This window comes from Ylistrum balloti, unplaced genomic scaffold (genome assembly GCF_031769215.1).
Source record: "Ylistrum balloti isolate Yb309-2 unplaced genomic scaffold, AGI_CSIRO_Ybal_v1 Utg370142, whole genome shotgun sequence".
NCBI lineage: Eukaryota > Metazoa > Mollusca > Bivalvia > Pectinida > Pectinidae > Ylistrum > Ylistrum balloti.
In genome coordinates this window covers 52,676-73,220 of record NW_026782148.1, presented here as the reverse complement: position 1 = coordinate 73,220, position 20,545 = coordinate 52,676, and the positions used below count along the sequence as shown (strand labels likewise).

At 34.7% G+C, this 20,545-nt stretch overlaps 1 protein-coding gene across 1 annotated transcript in view; it reads right to left on the bottom strand.

Annotated features, from left to right (window-relative positions):
• The window catches only part of LOC132550741 (inositol 1,4,5-trisphosphate receptor type 2-like), a 72,827-nt gene that overhangs the window by 26,462 nt on the left and 25,820 nt on the right, over positions 1–20,545 (bottom strand). The window contains exons 8-40 of the mRNA XM_060214832.1: positions 19,637–19,717; positions 19,130–19,233; positions 18,755–18,842; positions 16,838–16,925; positions 16,487–16,594; positions 16,196–16,344; positions 15,857–15,935; positions 15,560–15,645; positions 15,121–15,246; positions 14,904–14,954; positions 14,600–14,680; positions 14,284–14,342; positions 13,950–14,079; positions 13,537–13,659; positions 13,041–13,148; positions 12,534–12,644; positions 11,868–11,936; positions 11,447–11,579; positions 11,077–11,162; positions 10,585–10,716; positions 9,745–9,874; positions 9,431–9,524; positions 8,291–8,345; positions 7,436–7,557; positions 7,026–7,113; positions 6,591–6,698; positions 4,980–5,116; positions 4,639–4,706; positions 3,922–3,977; positions 2,486–2,647; positions 1,753–1,991; positions 759–840; positions 247–434 (exon numbers count right to left, since the gene is read on the bottom strand). Of these exons, the coding sequence (XP_060070815.1) occupies positions 247–434; positions 759–840; positions 1,753–1,991; positions 2,486–2,647; positions 3,922–3,977; positions 4,639–4,706; positions 4,980–5,116; positions 6,591–6,698; positions 7,026–7,113; positions 7,436–7,557; positions 8,291–8,345; positions 9,431–9,524; positions 9,745–9,874; positions 10,585–10,716; positions 11,077–11,162; positions 11,447–11,579; positions 11,868–11,936; positions 12,534–12,644; positions 13,041–13,148; positions 13,537–13,659; positions 13,950–14,079; positions 14,284–14,342; positions 14,600–14,680; positions 14,904–14,954; positions 15,121–15,246; positions 15,560–15,645; positions 15,857–15,935; positions 16,196–16,344; positions 16,487–16,594; positions 16,838–16,925; positions 18,755–18,842; positions 19,130–19,233; positions 19,637–19,717 (3,521 nt within the window). The remainder of the gene's footprint in view (positions 1–246; positions 435–758; positions 841–1,752; positions 1,992–2,485; positions 2,648–3,921; positions 3,978–4,638; positions 4,707–4,979; positions 5,117–6,590; positions 6,699–7,025; positions 7,114–7,435; positions 7,558–8,290; positions 8,346–9,430; positions 9,525–9,744; positions 9,875–10,584; positions 10,717–11,076; positions 11,163–11,446; positions 11,580–11,867; positions 11,937–12,533; positions 12,645–13,040; positions 13,149–13,536; positions 13,660–13,949; positions 14,080–14,283; positions 14,343–14,599; positions 14,681–14,903; positions 14,955–15,120; positions 15,247–15,559; positions 15,646–15,856; positions 15,936–16,195; positions 16,345–16,486; positions 16,595–16,837; positions 16,926–18,754; positions 18,843–19,129; positions 19,234–19,636; positions 19,718–20,545) is intronic.

Below are 20,545 nucleotides of genomic sequence, written 5' to 3'. Positions count from 1 at the left end.
ATGAAGAAGAAACATGTTGTTATAGTGTCTTGAAAAGGAAATCTCTTACAGTCAAATTTTCAAGATTTTAGTCCATCACATTTGGTCTATGATATCTCTTCAGATATCTGTACAGTTAAAGTGATATAAACACATTTGTACACACACAAATTTATTTTTGCATTGATTTAAGGATAATGCAATAAATCTTACTGCACCAAATTCAGTATCTGTAACTTTTATGTTGAGACATTGATCAGGACTTACTTGTCGTGTGGAAGGTCTCCGGCGCCACTCTCTATCATCCCTCCAGCAGAGTTGAGATACACCCACAAGATGAATCTCAGAAAAGGTCTCTTGAGGTTATCACTGACTTTGGGATTATTTAGAATTCTCATCAGCTCAGGAATCTTGAAGATTGTCTGACAGATGGATTCAATAAACTGGTTCTCACCCTAGAAATCAACATGAAGCAATTTGGTCATTCATAAACCTAAGATACATTTCAAGTTCAGAAACCTAAGACATGTTTCATCTTCCAAATTTAAGATATGTTAGCCTTCCAAAACCTAAGACATGTTTCACCTTCCAAATCTAAGACATGTTAGCCTTCCAAAACCTAAGACATGTTTCCCCTGAGAAAACATCAGACATTTTTCACCTTGTTGATGCTGTTAATATGCTGACAAGCAATTTCTAATAGATATTAACAGTGACCTTGACCTTGATGCTAGAATCCTGCAATGCAAGTTTGTTTAACACCACGTATCATTACTTACCTCAGCACAAGTAGCCAGCATATCCATCATGGCCACCAGATACTGTAGGTCCTTGTGACTGTTGTCCATCAGGATTTTCTCTCTGTCAATAAGTAATAATCAAATAAGACAGATATATAGGAAGTTACCTACTCTGTAGACAACAGACTCAATTAAGGATTAGTTACCTAATTTTTAGACTCATTCAAAGGTCAGTTACCTACCCTTTAGACAGCAGACTCAATCAAGGATTAGTTACGTACTTTTTAGACTCATTTACAGGTCAGTTACCTCAACCTTGTAGACTCATTCTACCTCATAAACTCAATCTACAGTTAGTTACTTACTATGCAGACTCATTCTAGAGTCTGTTACTTATACCTTGCAGACTCACTCTAGTTACCTACCATGCTAACTCATCCTAGGATTGGTTACCTACCATGCTAACTCATCCTAGGTTAAGTTACCTAACATGCTGACTCATCATAGGATTGGTTACCTACCATGCTAACTCATCCTAGGTTAAGTTACCTAACATGCAAACTCATCCTAGGATTGGTTACCTACCATGCTAACACAGCCTAGGATTGGTTACCTACCATGCTAACACAGCCTAGGATTGGTTACGTACCATGCTAACTCATCCTAGGATTGGTTACCTACCATGCAAACTCATCCTAGGATTGGTTACCTACCATGCTAACTCATCCTAGGATTAGTTACCTACCATGCTAACACAGCCTAGGATTGGTTACCTACAATGCTAACACAGCATAGGATGGGTTACCTACAATGCTAACACAGCCTAGGATTGGTTACCTACCATGCTAACACAGCCTAGGATTGGTTACGTACCATGCTAACTCATCCTAGGATTGGTTACCTACCATGCAAACTCATCCTAGGATTGGTTACCTACCATGCTAACTCATCCTAGGATTGGTTACCTACCATGCTAACACAGCATAGGATTGGTTACCTACAATGCTAACACAGCCTAGGATTGGTTACCTACCGTGCCGACTCGTCTTGGTCAATGACATAAGCTACATCAGCTCTGAACTGCATGAAATACTGCATGACGAAGCCCTGGTTACGTTTGATGGGCAGGTCTAACTCCTCCACCTTGACAACAGCATTGAGAAGGTCTAGGAATTGGGGGACAGTTTCTTTACAACGAGCCACCATAGACATAATCCTTTGTACTTGTTTACCTGTGATCTTCATACAAGTCTTAGTATTTCCTACAAACAGCTGGAAATCATTGATAATTGGTTAGTTAATTTTACTACACAAGGTATGTGGAAGTTCCCACTATTTACTCAGTTTTCTGTACAATTATCTGCTGATTGGTATTGCTATTACTTGAAAAGTGGAAACTTTAATTTAAACATTTTGACTGAGTGAAAGCTTATCTTAACTTTATCAATTCTGGAGGAATGTGAAAATGGTTTAAGTACAGAAAATTCAGTTGGAATACTAAAAACATGAAAAACCTGTAATCTTACTTTTGTGATTGAATAACATAGATAGTAGCAAAATACTGATACCATGAACAGCTATGGATTTTTTAGTATAAAGTATGAATAAAACAGTTTTGTGAAGGGCAAATCTGCAACAAAGACAATGCCAAAATTGGTTATCTTGCGTGGAATTCACTGACATGACATTGACTTTGTATGTGTATATATTTACTAGAATATATTATATGTTTTAGGAAGAATATAGAAGTGAGAAAAAGTGATTACCTCAGCAATACAATCGGCTAGCTCCACCTCTACTCCCTGTACCTTCAGCAAAAGGTCCAGACGATCAAACAGTCGATTCTGTACCAGCTTGTTCAAGCGAGACATGAGCTTCAACAGCGTAAAAGTCTTCCTGAAAATCTTTGTCAGCCCAGAATACTGGTCCTACACCGAAATGAAAAACAAAATGAATTCAAATGCTTCAATCTGATTAAGATAATGACTACAAAGCAACATGATTTTTGTAGTAAATAATTTCAGCAGTTTTGTTCTAAGTGGACTGATATTTTAAACAGTCCTGTATGTCATAATTCAGATTACTCTTTAAAAGCTTTACCTTGTCTTAAGAACATTTACAATTCCTATTGCCCTTGCTAAAAACAACTTGTCATGAAAATCTGAGCCAATTGTTCTAACAAAAGATAAATCAGACTTTCAAGGAAGCTGAAAAACAAGTACATTTTGTTTGCTTCCTTTCCTTAATAACCTTCAATCATGTTACAAAATGGCCATCATGGCAATCATATTGAATTTTTAATGAGGCAGAAAAATAACACCACTGTGTTGGCATCCTTTCCTTAACAACCTATCAATTTCCATGTCTATGTTACTACTGAGACTTGAGAAGTCTAGATTTTTTCTAAGATGGTGGCAATGACCACCATGTTGGATTTTGAACTGAACTGAAAAATAACTTGAGACTCAATGGGCCTGAACTGCTCACCTGTTCTGTAGCTTACAAAGAGGACATTATCTGTTAACTAAGTTAATTTCTGCAATCTTCAAAGCCCATTCCCCAAGTATCTACCTAAACAGCATTAACCATAGGCTATATATTAGTTATTGAAGAAGAAGCTTACAATTATTATTATATTTCAACCCTGTTACCTTGCAGGTAGATAAAGGTCTTAATTTGAACAAATTTAATCGCACTTCATTCCAGCATGCTATATGCCTAATATCAGCATCTTAAATGACCTTTTGGTAATTGAGAATCTGTTCGAAAAATTGGAAAAACAAATAAAAAATTGACCCCTGTGACTTTAAAAGTAGGTCAAGTTGATTCATTTCAACAAACTTGGTAGGACTTCATACCAGCATGCTACAGGATAAAAAAAATACTAGCAGCATAGGCCTCTTGTTTATTAAAATGAAGTCATTCGAATTCGTTTAACACAATTTACCCCAGTGACCTTGAAACTGGATCAAATCATTCATTTAATCAAACTTGCTAAACCTTCAATCAAGCCTGATATGAGCCCAGTATCAGCATCCTTGACTTTTAGTTATTGAGAAGAAGTTTAAAAAAGTTTACGCACAGTGCAAGGTGAACGGTGCATGACGACAGATGAAACACAATGATTACAGATCATCAGGCAGATGACCTAAAAACGTGAATCACCAACAGATACAACACAGGCATTTTATGTAATACAAACCAATAGCTTGGTGTCGATTTTCTGGGTAAGAATGGTGAAACACAACTCAATGATTCCTGTTAAAAGGACAAAAAGAAATTGTAAAATACAAAACAGTTTAAACCCCAACCATCAACATTCATCCAGAACAAACAAAAAACTAATCTCATTTGAGTCAATGTCATTACCTAATGAAAGTATCAGAAGTTTTTTTTCAAATCTTCAATAAAAGACATAACACAGATTCCTCTAAAACTCTGACAGAAATCAGACTAAAAATCAAAGTCCAAGTGAGTCTACGAAAAACAAGGATCAGAATGACATTCTCATTGTATTATGGTGTATCTGCATATGAGATAAATGGCAGCACCAGTAACATTCTCAACACACAGTATAACAAAGACAAGTCATATGTATGGAGTGGTGGAAAAAAAAGATAAGTCATTTAAATGTCTCTATGTTACAGTAATATAGCATATTACTATAAGTCTACAAGTCACCGTAGCATAGCATATACCCTTAAGTCTCAATGTCATAATAACATAGCATATACCCTTAAGTCTCCATGTCACAATAACATGGCATATACCCTTAAGTCTCCATGTCACAATAACATGGCATATACCCTTAAGTCTCCATGTCACAATAACATAGCATATACCCTTAAGTCTCCATGTCACTGTAACATAATATGTACTGGCTGGTAACTACAGGTAACAGTAATATAGAATAACTGACCATGGTTGTAGAGGATGGTCTGATTGACAGGGTGAGGTTCGTCCTCTTCTCCATCCAGATGGCACGTCCTAATAAGCAAAACATAGTTAACATGTAGTACTGGGACAATACCAACTTACTTCATTGAATCAGAGAACAAAAATAAAATAGCAAAACCAAAGAATTTGATCTAACTCATCGTTAAACAAATACATTTTTTCCATACATGGAAGGATTTATACTACAAAAGATTGTTATCTCATATGTTATCTTAAATTATCAAAATAAATGGTCTCTGTTCAAGAACACACATGGCACGTTTGTAGTTCTCAAGCATCTGTTTCTGGTATTGAACTACTTACAAAATCAGTGAGTCTAGAATGCTAGCTAGCTCAATTATTTGCTCATCACTCAGGCGTGCACTAGCATACAATCTCATTTTGGGAAGAACTCTTTCTAGGAGGTGGTACACTTCCACAGATCGGTCCGTAATACACACCTGGATTCAAAACAAAACATACAATGACTATTAATAATACTTTTATATCTTACTGTTTACCCTCAAAAACAAAAGTTATTCATTAATGGTAGCTGGCTTATAATGGATCAACCAGATTAATGGTGACTGGATAATACAGGGACAAGCAGATTAGTGGTGACTGGATAATAGAGGGACAAGCAGATTAGTGGTGACTGGATAATACAGGGACAAGCAGATTAGTGGTGACTGGATAATAGAGGGTCAGGCAGATTAGTGGTGACTGGATGATAGAGGGACAAGCAGATTAGTGGTGACTGGATAATAGAGGGACAAGCAGATTAGTGGTGACTGGATAATAGAGGGACAAGCAGATTAGTGGTGACTGGATAATAGACGGTCAAGCAGATTAGTGGTGACTGGATAATAGAGGGACAAGCAAATTAGTGGTGACTGGATAATAGACCGACAAGCAAATTAGTGATGACTGGATAATAGAAGGACAAGCAGATTAGTGGTGACTGGATAATAGACCAACAAGCAAATTAGTGATGACTGGATAATAGAGGGACAAGCAGATTAGTGGTGACTGGATAATAGAGGGACAAGCAGATTAGTGGTGACTGGATAATAGAGGGTCAAGCAGATTAGTAGTGACTGGATAATAGAGGGACAAGCAGATTAGTGGTGACTGGATAATAGAGGGACAAGCAGATTAGTGGTGACATAATAATATTGTGACAAGCAAATTAATGGTGACTGGATAATAGAGGGACAAGCAGATTAGTGGTGACTGGATAATAGAGGGTCAAGCAGATTAGTAGTGACTGGATAATAGAGGGACAAGCAGATTAGTGGTGACTGGATAATAGAGGGACAAGCAGATTAGTGGTGACATAATAATATTGTGACAAGCAAATTAATGGTGACTGGATAATAGAGGGACAAGCAGATTAGTGGTGACTGGATAATAGAGGGACAAGCAGATTACTGGTGACTGGATAATAGAGGGACAAGCAGATTAGTGGTGACATAATAATATTGTGACAAGCAAATTAATGGTGACTGGATAATAGAGGGACAAGCAGATTAGTGGTGACTGGATAATAGAGGGACAAGCAGATTACTGGTGACTGGATAATAGAGGGACAAGCAGATTAGTGGTGACTGGATGATAGAGGGAGAAGCAGATTAGTGGTGACTGGATAATAGAGGGACAAGCAGATTAGTGGTGACTGGATTATAGAGGGACAACCAGATTAGTGGTGACTGGATAATAGAGGGAAAGTATTCCTGGAGACACTTTCACTGCAAGGAAATATTCCTGAAGACACTTCCATTGCAAGAAAATGGTCCTGAGTCACTTCTAATGCAATGTTCCTGAGACCAAGCAATTATTCTTTATCTTGCAATGTGATGTATATTGTCTAATTTTTTTTATTTCTTTTGATAGAATATATCATCGTTAAACCTTGTGGTTAATAACAAAGCATACCTGTGCCTGAACTGCTCTAGAGAAGAGATCATTGTAGGCTGAGTAATATCTGTCCAGAAGGTTTAGTGACTGTCTGATGATCTCATCATACTTGTAATGAGTCAAGTCCTATAACACACAAAATAAAAACATTTAGTTCCATAAAAACACAGCAAAAATAATGAAACGATTTTACAATTATTGTTCAAAGAATCAAACCTGTGTGAAAAAGGGGAAGGAAATGTAACTTGACAGTGGCTGTGAAGTGTTTAATCTTAGTTCAGATGTATTTTCTCTCCTGCTATAGATACAACGGGAGAGTGACAACGGAGAATACTTCCTCGACAATTGGAGGCCCATACAGCTAACTTTGATGATAATATGTTTCTACCGAGTCTATGACAATTAGTAACATAAGGTTTATAATCACTGGAAACTTGTTTTTCTTAAACATACCTTCAGGACGTCTACCAGATTGTAACCTTTCAGGAAAGAGGTGGAGTCAAAGATTTCAGCCAACCTCTTCAAAGCAATCTTTGACAATCTAAAAATATTCACACCAATATTTAAACATTAGTAATTTGCTATCAATTTTTACCACTTCATTACATTTAATTTAGCATTTGTAATATTTTCATTCCTACAAATTACACCAAGTTACTTCAGGTAAACATCAAAAGTGTAATAATTTACTCAACACTGCTATGGCTTATGCTCCAAGCTGTGTTACAATTACTTTAGTCTTCAACAAACAATTTTTAGGATGAGTTACATCCTTGGAAAGAATGGGAGTATTGATTTGACAAAAAATCTGAAGACCTAGAGATGCTGTTATCAACACTAAAGGCAACCTCTGAGTAACTTACCCATGTTGTTTAAGTGGATCATAGTCTGAAGAAAGCATGGGAGCAAGTTCTGTCTTATGGCTAAAAAACCCAGAGGGTGTATTCATCTCTGTGTGGGTTACTTTGAACATGTTGATAAATTTCTGTGGAAAACAGACAATCCTGATTACATTATGAGACTCTGAAGGATTCTTACCTCATGTGTTCCTGCTTCCCCATAGTATCCGGATTAAGCAAACATTTCAAAACTGCATACTTTTCAAAATCTCAAAAATTGTATAATTTTTGTTCAATAGCACACTAAGAAGTTTAGATTTTACAAATCAGCATATAGCTCTGATATCTATTAGCTGTAACACATGTATGATCCAAGTTTAATTGACCCAGTACTTGTAATTTGTCAGGAATATAGCTAATCAAAAAACCTTATGCTTACATTACATCACAAAATGATGGTAATTTTGGCCAAAGACTAACATGATTAACCATTAATAATTCAAAAACCTACGTCTTTACATAGAATGGCTTTATATGCAGGCCAATTTTAATGACCTTTAGAAAGGGTCAGGAATAAAGAAAAAACACCTTGATAACATGAATTAACATACAACATACATAGTCCCAATATCTTGTGGATCTTGTTAGTATATTTCCATATATTTTACCCATGTGCATTAACATTTTTCTTTACAAAATTTTATTATTACCTACATGACAGAAATCACTCCTACAGCTTTATAATTTTCCACCTCTGTGCCTTAAAAAATAATTCTTTGTATTTTTGCTTTCTTTATATTACACTCATTGTTCAGCAGTTTCTGAATTTTTTTTATAAAAAGTCAAGGATGAAGAGGATGTAAACAAAACATTTTTTACCTCAAGTCTTTGGTTCAGGATAAAATCAAAGAACAAGTCCAGCACTTCCAAAGCCCTGTAAAACAAGGAATAGGGCTTTGATGTTGATCCTTAAACGACCTGACAAGACTAGTTTTCCAATCAGAAACTTCCATGTTTTAGCCATATTATTGGTCTGTTACTCTTATCAGAGTACTCGTATTAGAGTCTGTTACTCTTATCAGAGTACTCGTATTAGAGTCTATTACTCTTATCAGAGTACTCATATTAGAGTCTGTTACTCTTATCAGAGTACTCGTATTAGAGTCTGTTACTCTTATCAGAGTACTCGTATTAGAGTCTATTACTCTTATCAGAGTACTCATATTAGAGTCTGTTACTCTTATCAGAGTACTCGTATTAGAGTCTGTTACTCTTATCAGAGTACTCATATTAGAGTCTGTTACTCTTATTATCAATTTCTCCAATTTATCAGCTGCCATATATGCCATGAAATACATCTGAATGGAACCAAGTTTCCAAAATGAAATCTAAATTGCCATCAAAAGTAGATATGAATCATTTGCATCTTGATAAACAACAAAAAAGAATTAGTTGAAGGAGGAAGTAGGTCTGAAAATGCTTTTATGTCATCTAATTAATTAATCAAAATGAAAAAAATCAAGCCTACATCCACTTTTGGTCATAACCATAGTCACAATGTTTCTTGTAATTTTACCATAGTTTTTGAAACAACATTGTATGATTGTTGTTATGATACTCATCCTGTAACCACCTTCAATGCCTTCATAGAACTCTCCCACATCAAGCCATACTTACTGATGTCAGACATCTACAATGCCTTCATAGAACTCTCCCACATCAAGCCATACTTACTGATGTCAGGCATCTACAATGCCTTCATAGAACTCTCCCACATCAAGCCATACTTACTGATGTCAGACATCTACAATGCCTTCATAGAACTCTCTCACATCAAGCCATACTTACTGACGTCAGGCATCTACAATGCCTTCATAGAACTCTCTCACATCAAGCCATACTTACTGATGTCAGACATCTACAATGCCTTCATAGAACTCTCTCACATCAAGCCATACTTACTGACATCAGGCATCTACAATGCCTTCATAGAACTCTCTCACATCAAGTCATACTTACTGGCATTTGGCATCTACAATAGCCTTGGTTTCTTGACCTCTCTCATAGCGTCCAACTTTGCGGAAATGTTTCAAGATTTCCTCTCCATCTTTGCCTGTAGATATCATTCAAATAGATGTGAATCACGACTTTTCTGAATAAAGGGGCAGTCAAATGATACATGTAAGGTTTTTTCCACACCCATGTTTCTCGAAACCATTTAAACGAAATAAAAGAAACAGTAATTTGTCACCATGCTTAATTGGAAAAAATTTTCAATATTGAAGCATACTTTAGCTCAGCTAATCATGATTATATAAGTTCTGACGACAAACCTGATATATTTGGGTAAGGTTTGTCATTCCTTCCATCCAGCAAACTCATCAGGGGTTCAAGAAGCTTCTTGATGTCATCAATTTTGTAGTAGAATCCAAAGGATACGAGGTAGTGTACCAGTCTTAACACCTACAAAACAGAATTACATCTGTACTTCACACAATATTATAATAGGTAGTGTACCAGTCTTAACACCTACAAAACAGAATTACATCTGTACTTCACACAATGATATAACAGGTAGTGTACCAGTCTTAACACCTACAAAACAGAATTACATCTGTACTTCACACAATGATATAACAGGTAGTGTACCAGTCTTAACACCTACAAAACAGAATTACACCTGTACTTCACACAATGATATAACAGGTAGTGTACCAGTCTTAACATCTACAAAACAGAATTACATCTGTACTTCACACAATGATATAACAGGCCACTGTTGGCCATTTTGTTTATCTTGTTCAACTTTTGACCAAGATGACCCTACATGAAATTTGTGAATTATTCATCCAAAAAATGATAACATCTATTTCTGTCAAAATTCAAGACTGTCATCCAATTATCATTTTGTTTCTGAATTTCTCAAAAGATGGGATAATTCACAATTAGAGACAAAGAGGAACCTACATCTGAAATTTTAATATGATCTATTCTGCTCTTTTCAAGAAATAGTGATAACAAATATTTTTACAGATAGATGCATGGATGGCAGACCATGGACAAAACGCAATATTTGATTAATTGTATACCACGATGATTGCTTAAAAAAAAAAAAAAAAAACAAAGAAAATGTCACATATCAACAGAATCTTACATCAGAGGTTAAAATCTACCTGTTTGACCAGCATGTTGTTGCCTATCTCGGATGCAGTCATATCACTGTTTTTGCCGAGGAACTTGGAGATCCAGTCATTGAGGGTTGGGAAGAACTGATATGTTGTTGATCCAGTACGATCCACCACATCCTGTTAACACAGTGATACTTAATATTATCATCAACAAGAACACATTTACTAGCATATTTACACAGGCTTCTGGTGTACACTGTCTCATTTTGTAACACCAAATTTATATGGTGACATTATGAGTGCTGCAACCTGAAATATCCATATTCATAAGAAGAGTAGTATAGAAAAGAAAAAAGGCTTGGCTGTCATTATGTCATACAGTATATCTATCTATCTATCTGGTTTGCGCTGGAAACATTTACAAAAGTTGACATGTGTTGTCCGCTTCTATAAACTGTGCTCAAACCATGTAAATGTTCAGATTTTTAGGAATAGATTGTGAGTCTTTGCTATATTCTATTAAGGGAGATAATTTACCTCAAACTGGTCCACATCTTCGTAAATGTAGGAGAGTTTGACTTTGTCTGTGACAGCCTGGTTCTCACTGATATCCACAAACATGGCTGCAAAGTACATCATTACAGATGATTCATACAGACAGTTTTCCACAATCAATAATAATAGCAAATGTTTCTGAAAGAAACACTTTACCTGTTACCACGAGTTAACGTTATTTAAAACAAAGTAAAACTCAAAAGTAATTTCAGTCAATTTACTTTTAATATCTCACATTTTTTCAGGACTCAATTCTTAAGACATCAATAACTTTCTGATAGATAGTATTTCCAACAAATTTGAGTCAGACATTCTTTACAGGAACACAGTGTAGTTATAATGAAAGTTTTACTTGTAATGAGCATGCAGTATCTGGCACGCAGCTGGTCAGGGAGAACCTCATCACTGAGACAGGTAAAGGCTTCCTCCCATGTCAGATAGTTCAGCTCTTGGGTTATCACTTTGGTGGAGAACTCATTTTGACCCTGGAAACAGAATGAGGTGAATCAATTATGTGAAGACAATTCTAAACATCACACATAAAAATTTAAGGAATAAAAGTCTGTATGACCACACTACAAACTTAGGGAAGACAATGAAAAAGTTAGAAAGACAATATCCATGTCAAAAAGTCTAAGACAGATACAAACATTTTTTACTTAGATTTGAAGCAAGTAAAGGAAAGTGGTATGTAAAGTAAATGAAGGCTGGTCTATCTGATAACACTATTACAACAGAAACATTGATTATTGAGTGTAGGAAGTGATACTTACATGACACAACATTCCATAAAGTTCCAGCTGATGTTCTAAGAACAGGTATGACTCGTCTGTACCAGCTCGCTATACAAGAAGGAAAATAGTCTGCTTAGGAGGAAACATTTCTCTTCCAATTATAAATCAATAAACAGGAGACATCTTCTGATCTAGTCAAATGGCTGTTTCAATTACATGTCAACTTACCATATCAGCATTCCTTCCAAAAAACACTTCTCTCAAATTTCTGTATTAATACTTAAATGTGAGTAGTTATATCAAGAAATAGTGAAACAAGACTGTTTACAGTGTACACATTATAGAGTTATTACAATATTATAATCATAAAGAGTTAAGTATAAATCTTCTAATATTGCAGTATTATATAAAAATGTTCCTTATATCAGTGAAACTGAAGTATATAGCATTTTTACTCAATCCAGCCACCATTTCTTGTCCCACTATATGTTTAAGAGAACAGATTTTTATCACACAATGATTTTCCCATCAATTTAATGTAGAGATTCTAAAGCTATGAACAAAAGGTGACTGGACATTTGATGGAAGATATTGTTTTGCAGGTTCACTCACTATGGTATAAGTTTCACCAGGAAAGAAAGAACAAATCAAGGCTCTAAGTATCAGAGATAGACTTATACCATATTCTGAAATGACAAGACTGACCTGGACAAATTCCCTCAGTTCTGTCCAAGTACGGCCCATGTTTGAGGAGACATACACAACCCCAGGCACTTTCCCTATCTTCTGTCCGAGGTCAGTATAGAAAACACAGTTCTGAAAAAAGGGAGAAAAATAAATAGATAAAATAAAACACAATTAATATTATCAGAGGATAAATCCAATACATTTTCAGATGAAAATACAATCATATGCACAGGATATAATCTCTTTAAACTGATCGCTGTATAACCCTGATAACACTGATATATCTCATCCCAGACTCCTCTGTATTATATTGAAAGGAACAAAACATTTTGTTACAAAAGCCATCATTTATGCTACTGCTGGATTTAAATAGTGCATATCTAAACACTTTCATACAAAATAGCAAAAGCACCCTAATTTGATTCATCAATGAAAACTGAAACTGCTTAGAATCTACAGAATATTCCATACATATGTTGTTACTGTAGTTATACTATCTACGATAAGGAGATGTAGCTAACTTACCCTGTTCCCCTTCATCAGCCAGACTTCTGTGATATACTTCTGGTTGTCAGAGATGGAGATGTCTTCACAGACACACAAGACACTCAGCAAATCCAGATATCGATAGTTCTGGAGTAAATCATGGTTATAAAAATGATGAAAACTGACCAAAGTATGAATGTATTAATCTTCACAGTGTTAAGTAGACTTCATTTAAATAAAAATAAAAATTTGGGTCTAAATCCATTAGCATTCATAAGATTCCTGTTGTGACAGAATTTGAATAACCCCAAGTTGGGTCATGACTTTCTTAAGCTTTTCAGCCTCCAAATTTATGGGGCATAGAATGCAGTTACTTCTTGTTTAAGTCAAACCTTTGCTACATTGTATTTATTATCAGAATCTGATAACTTTTTCAAGTTAAGACTCAAGTGACAGAAATGTGAAGAAAGACATTTGTCTAAATGATGCTGCTAGAATGCTTAAGACAAAAGCTTTAGATGAAATAGTTTGGTACCTTGTCTCTCTGTAGGAGGTCAATGAAAGTGTCAATATGTTTGTGGGTGATCCTGTCCACAATCTTCCTGTTGTCCTTGATCAGTTCCATCACCATGTGAGCAGCATTCAGACCAATCTGACCCTACAAGAGATGATGAATTGGAAAATTTTATTCGTTAAATGTTCATAGCACCTCTTCCATATCTTTATATAATCAAAAACTTCTGTGTGACTCTGATTTAGTAACAATGACGCAAACTTAATTTTTCAGCAAATCAAGTGATCCCAAAACTTTTCACATTTGGTTAAAGATTTTAACCCCTAACACCTTTGTGAAATGCATGCACATTACAGCTACAACACACCACCCACTTTCAAAAGTAGAACATGAAATAGGAAACATTTCTGAGAGGTTGATTTTCATATATTTACCTCTTTGATCTCAAACTGTGTGAGGAAGAAGTCAATATGTTTAGCGATGTAGAGCTCATTCTTCCTGCTATCTCCCATCAAATAGGTGTAAAGGACATCGTATGCCTCCACATAAATCCTCACCAAATGACTGAAACAGAGTTACAATTCAGAACTGTCAGGACTGTTTTTTGTATTAGAATAGGAGGATGAGTTCTGTTTAAAATAAGTACTGGAAAAACAGCTTGATATTTTGTTGTTAGCATGACGAGTTTACTGACAAATGCTATGATAATTCTGTTGATAATTCTGTAAATTTAAATGATTATGATAATTCTGTATGGTTAAAACTTACTGCTGGTCATCACATCCTCTGAATGGGATCTGCAGAAGTTGAACTAGAACTTCCACGATCTGTAAAGAAAATAAATAAGTTTCAAATTTAATAAATTATCACATTTTTGAGCAGAAATTAACATACTAGTTGTACATTCAGACATTTTTATTCAAAAAAAGAAAAATACACAGCAATTTAGAGGTAAGAAGAATTTCCTGAGGAGAAAAGACATACCTGTATTTCAGTACAAAATACAACAGTTGAAAATATTCTTATGCAATAAATGTTTCTCATTCAAGGATCAGATCACCACACAATGCTTATAGATACTTACCTGTAAATTACGCAGTAGTTTCTGCCTTTGTTTGGTGGTCTCACCGAGCTCAAACATGTAACCTCGCATTTCTTGAAGAGCCTGATAAATCAGAATACATGACATACAGCACAACAGAAATGATAAGATTTCTAATCTTGGACAATGTTACTAAAAAGTACAGACTTAGCATTTTTCTGTGGACTTCTTCAAATTCTCTACAATCACTTTCTTTGGTTATTTTAAAAGTTGGACCTTTTCAAAAGGACAAAATTACAACTGCTATGCACCTATATATGACAAATGAGAATGACAATATACTTACCGTAACTGCATCATGAGCCATCTTGGCATTCAGGACAATTCCCTGCTTTTTCTACAATGAACGAGGAGAAAAGTGTTCATCAAGTGAATTATTCCAATGATAATTGTATCTTTTAACATTGTAAAGCATTCATTAGACCATCAACCACTTTAATGAGAAGTGTTGATAGGTATATAACAAAACATTTAACAGCTGATAAAGTGAGGGTACAACTTACGTCTTTAACAAGTTTCTGTAGGAAAGGGACCATTCCCGACATGCCGTTGAATATTTCCAGGAGTTCTGGCTCCACTATTTGAAGGGTGAAGGCATCATCATACTGTTTCTCCTCAATCACCCCAACCTACCATAAACAATTGTTTGCAACAATAATTAGTGAAACTCAGATATTTAAAATAAATATTCAAAATCACAAATATCTGCCATATATAAAAACAACTTTTTCTGTGGAGGATGATTTTGATTCTAAACATGCAAGTTTCAAGACATTTCAATTTCCATACTTTCAGAATATACAACTGAAACATTTCTTGTAAATAGTCTTGTATGAATCTATACACAATTTGCCTCGTACTTCATTTGATTATCTCATAAACGAAACCAAACTTTACTCCTTAATTGTACTGTTATTTGCCTATCAGTGAGAATAAGAAAACCTTTCTGAGTTCGGCTGTACTCCATTTATGGGCTGTCATAGATCCATTGTCAGAGGAATCTGATTGCTGTCGACTCCTGTACTTATCTACAACACATGTAACAGATTACTGTAAAATTATCAATATAGACTTTTATCTTTGTTGATTTCTCTTAGAGAATTCATATATACAAGAATTAAATAGATTGTCAGAAATTTTATATACTCTTTTTTCTGAATAAAATTGAATAAAATCAAGTGCCCATGAAAAGTATTTTTTTAATTGAGACAGAATTCAGGAAAACAGTGGAGTAATTACCCAAAAATCCATGTAGCCAGAAGCCCGTGGAAACATGTTGGATCCTACAGTAGCTATCCTTCATGACACTCTGCTCCGTCTACAACCAATTTTATTTATTACATCTTTATGGTAACAATGTTTCTAAAGCAGCTAGGATTCTAGATGCTGTAAACAAATATAATTTGATATTAATCACAATCACCAAAAAACTGACAGTTTTCCATGTGATGTAAAAAATATTTTAGTAACATGAGTTGTTCTGTTTACCAAAACATAAGATAAATAATTTCCCATTTTTGAAATTTAAGAAAATTTAATTGAATTTTGGACTTTAACTCTATTTCACACAATGCCTACCTTGAAGACAGCATATAGTTTAAAGGTTGCACGAGGATCGGTGTGAGAAGAAGTAAGAGTGAGTTCATTTGTTGTTTTATCAACAGAGAGATACTTCCGACTACACATATGGACAATCTTGATGGGTTGCTCCCATTTCAGGATACCACCTAAATGACAACATGACAAATATCAGAAAAGTCTCTTCATGACCACAAATACATTAATCTTTCTCTATAAAGATGAACTTTAACCAAAGATATGAAAACAAAGTTTTACACAATATGATTTAGACAGTAGACGTGTTTGTACCTCTGACTGGTCCCTCCTGCAGCTCAATTTGCCAGTAGGTGATGGAGGCAGTACTAGGGAACATGGTCTTAGGAATCGTCTGATCCATTGGACGTACACGCAAATGGACTAGAATTACCAAAATAGTCATCTATATTCTTGTATTTGATACCTCATCATACTTTTGCATAATTACTTAAACAGACTAAAAACACAGCTGTTTGGTGTAAAGAACAATTACTGATAAAAACATTTATCTAAAATGTCCTTCAATTACCATACATTTATAAGTAATTCTGATTATTTAATGACTTTGAATTATTCAAAACAAAAGACAAACACTTTGCATGCAGTAAATCCGAGCCAACTTACCATCCTCTTGAATTTCTTCCTCAAATAATCCCTCTGCTACAAGATATGCCTCCATCTCTTTATGGAAGAAGCGAACAGGCTCCCCAATCTGTTACAATAATTATCATAAAAGCAACTGGACACAGATTACATTAACCTTCTTCACTTTAAAATATCTTTATCATGTAAAATTACTAAATAAAATTACTTTTAACAAACTTAGGAAATTTTCCAGGCATGGCATTTCTTTTTAGGGAATGCTTCATGCGCACAAAAAATAATGAACAAACTGTCATATAATAATTTTCATTGATAGAAAAGAAAAGTTAAATGATACCATAAGCAATCCAATGTTTATTTTGACACCATGTCTATGGAATGTTGGGCTTACAGGATTTCATTACAATTACATATCAGAACAACATTTCTAATATGCAAGAAGAAATGATTGAGATGTTGTGTCTTTGATTTTATTTCTTAAGTGATTAGAAGTGATGTAAATAAGATATGTTAATACGATCACCGCCATTACACTCCTATATATAGAATATATAAATATAGAATATACCATCACCCTGCTGACTATTACCCAAGTCAAAACCGCCATGTGGCCCCAAGCCCTGGACAATGTATTATGGGTCAAGGTCACAAATCTTCATCGCATTGGAAAAGATAATGTTGTATATTTGTGTGTATTACAAATGTGTGAAGAAATAACTACAGGCAGTATAATTTTACTTCATATGAAAATTAACCAGTCTGTTTGTAAATGTGGAACTCTACTTTAAAAAATACCATGATCTTTGTATTTCTATGTTTACTTTTGTTGATAAACTGAAACAATCAAAGTACAAAGGGAAAAATGACTCATATAAATATATTTTTCACCTCCCCACCCTTTATCTATTTCAAAAGTGGTCAAAATTGTGACTTATTATTATTATTATTATTGTTCACTGACAGGAAAGCCCATCAACAGGGGAAGAAAGAAATGTTATGCTTTGTCATGAAAAAAAAAATTATTCATATGTGTATCAGAAATTATTTTCGACCTTATCAGTGTAATATACACCATAGAAAGCTTCATTCTACTTACAATCCTTTCCTAAGCATTCAACTTGTGGCACAGTATCATATTTTCTCCCTAATTTGGTGTTCCCAATTATACAAAGAACAAAATTTCCTGGAATGTCACCTTGGTTACAACCATAGCAATTTCAAGGGGTGTCCTCATGTACTCAGGTTCAAGTAAATATGATTGATCATGCCTAAACTCTTGACAGTTTGAAAAATAATGTGGATAAAATTACACTTTTTCTTGCTTTTTGTATAATTCATACTTCTAACGTATAATAACTTATAATACATGTAGATTTTTCAGACGATCCTTCCATCATATTTTTCTAGATTCAATATAATGTACGACAACTAATTAGCTAATCCAAATTGAAAGTATCCTTAGAATTATTTCAATAACTAGTACAGTAAAATATTCAGTTTATTAAATAGTAATTGATAGTTCATATATGGTGGTAAGCATTTTCCTGGTCCCATGCATATATTCAATCTGTTTCTTGCCCAGCAGCACTGACATCCTGATCAGTGCATATAGCTTATAGATGTGTAACCCTGACCCATATCAATGATTTGGGGGGCTGCTGGCCAAAAGGCACTTACCAGGTAAGGGTGCTGGGGCTGAAAGAGTCAATTCAAAGTCAAAATAGGTCAAAAGATTCAACCCTATCCAAAGTTTTGTTTTGGATCTTAAGGTTTCACTGATCCAACACAAGAAACAAAGAATTGATATTGTATATGATATAATCTGGTTAGGCTAACACTATGCTGATTAATACAGTATTCTGAATACTTTGAGGGACCACTTTAAAGGTGTGCTTAAGACAGGTGTTTGTATAAGGCAGGGTATTAGGTTAAACTAACCTTGAGTCTGTCCTCCTCCTCTACCATAGGTTTGTATTTACGGTACACCACAAACCCGGTTGTCTGGACAGACAGGTTCAACTCGTGACTGTCGATTAATCATAAAAATATAATTACAGACTATGTCATTCTTTACCAGTGCTAAGTCCTTGCTTATCAACAAGCCAATAACGATCTTAAATAAATCAAGTTAGAGCTCAAGATCATGTCTTAAAAGTTATAAACAAATGCAAAAAGAATCTCAAGCTTTTACACTAATGCTGCATGGTATACAGGTATAATTCAATGCGAAATGGAGACGATACCCAGGGAAAGAAGAATGTTTACTCTGAATCTATGGTATTCACAATGTCTACCATCTACATTTTTATGTACCTATCACAGTAGACGGAGTGGCCAGGAAAAAAGTATTTGCTACAATGGAGAAAGGATCCAGCTGACTTGACACTTTCAAACATGATCTGGTCTTCCACTTGGACCTGTGGAAAATACAGCAATGGTTATTGATTATAATATGCATTCATCTTCAAAAACATAATGTTAAACCCATGTTTTTTATAATTCATCTTTATATTAATTCACAAGAGCTGATCATGGATACCAAGTCATCTATTCATACCCTGAACTCAGGACATGACCAATAAATTATGTGACTGCATGAATTCATTCATAATAATAGTTACAATTGTTTGTTGCTTATGATGTACCATCAAAAAAACATTTTGATTTAATTAAGAAATTATTATTATTCAGTACTGACCATGGTATGAAAGTTTCATTTTCATACAATATATTTCATTCATAGCCTTAAGAAATACTTTCATAAAATTTAAAAACAGAAAAAGTTGACCGTTACTTTACAGTTCATTTCATACAACTTACCATGTCACCTTCGGCTTTGACCTTGTATCGGGGCATAATACGGAACTGAGCATGCTTTGCATTAACGGGAATAAGTTCAACCTGGAATATACATGGATGCAAAATATAGAGTGATATCTTAAGTGGCATATGGAGTTTATGAAACAATTATACAGTCTAAATCTCAATCAAGGGAATTTTAGCTTGATGGCTAAAACATGGCAAAATTCTAGGATACCTTATTTCAAAATAACACAAAATGTTTGGATATCTTCAACACAACAAAGACACAAAGACAGTCACAAAAATACTAAATATTTACAACACTTAGACCTAATGGTTTGGAATCCCAGCACTTTTAGTGATTACCATTACAAAGACAGCCACAAATTACTTAATATTTACAACACTAAGTCCTAATCCCAGCACTTTTAGTGATTACCATTACAAAGACAGCCACAAATTACTTAATATTTACAACACTAAGTCCTAATCCCAGCACTTTTAGTGATTACCATTACAAAGACAGCCACAAATTACTAAATATTTACAACACTAAGTCCTAATCCCAGCACTTTTAGTGATTACCATTACAAAGACAGACACAAATTACTTAATATTTACAACACTTAGTCCTAATCCCAGCACTTTTAGTGATTACCATTACAAAGACAGCCACAAATTACTAAATATTTACAACACTTAGTCCTAATCCCAGCACTTTTGGTGATTACCATTACAAAGAGTCCTAATCCCAGCACTTTTGGTGATTACCATTACAAAGACAGACACAAATTACTAAATATTTACAACACTTAGTCCTAATCCCAGCACTTTTGGTGATTACCATTACAAAGACAGACACAAATTACTAAATATTTACAACACTTAGTCCTAATCCCAGCACTTTTAGTGATTACCATTACTTAT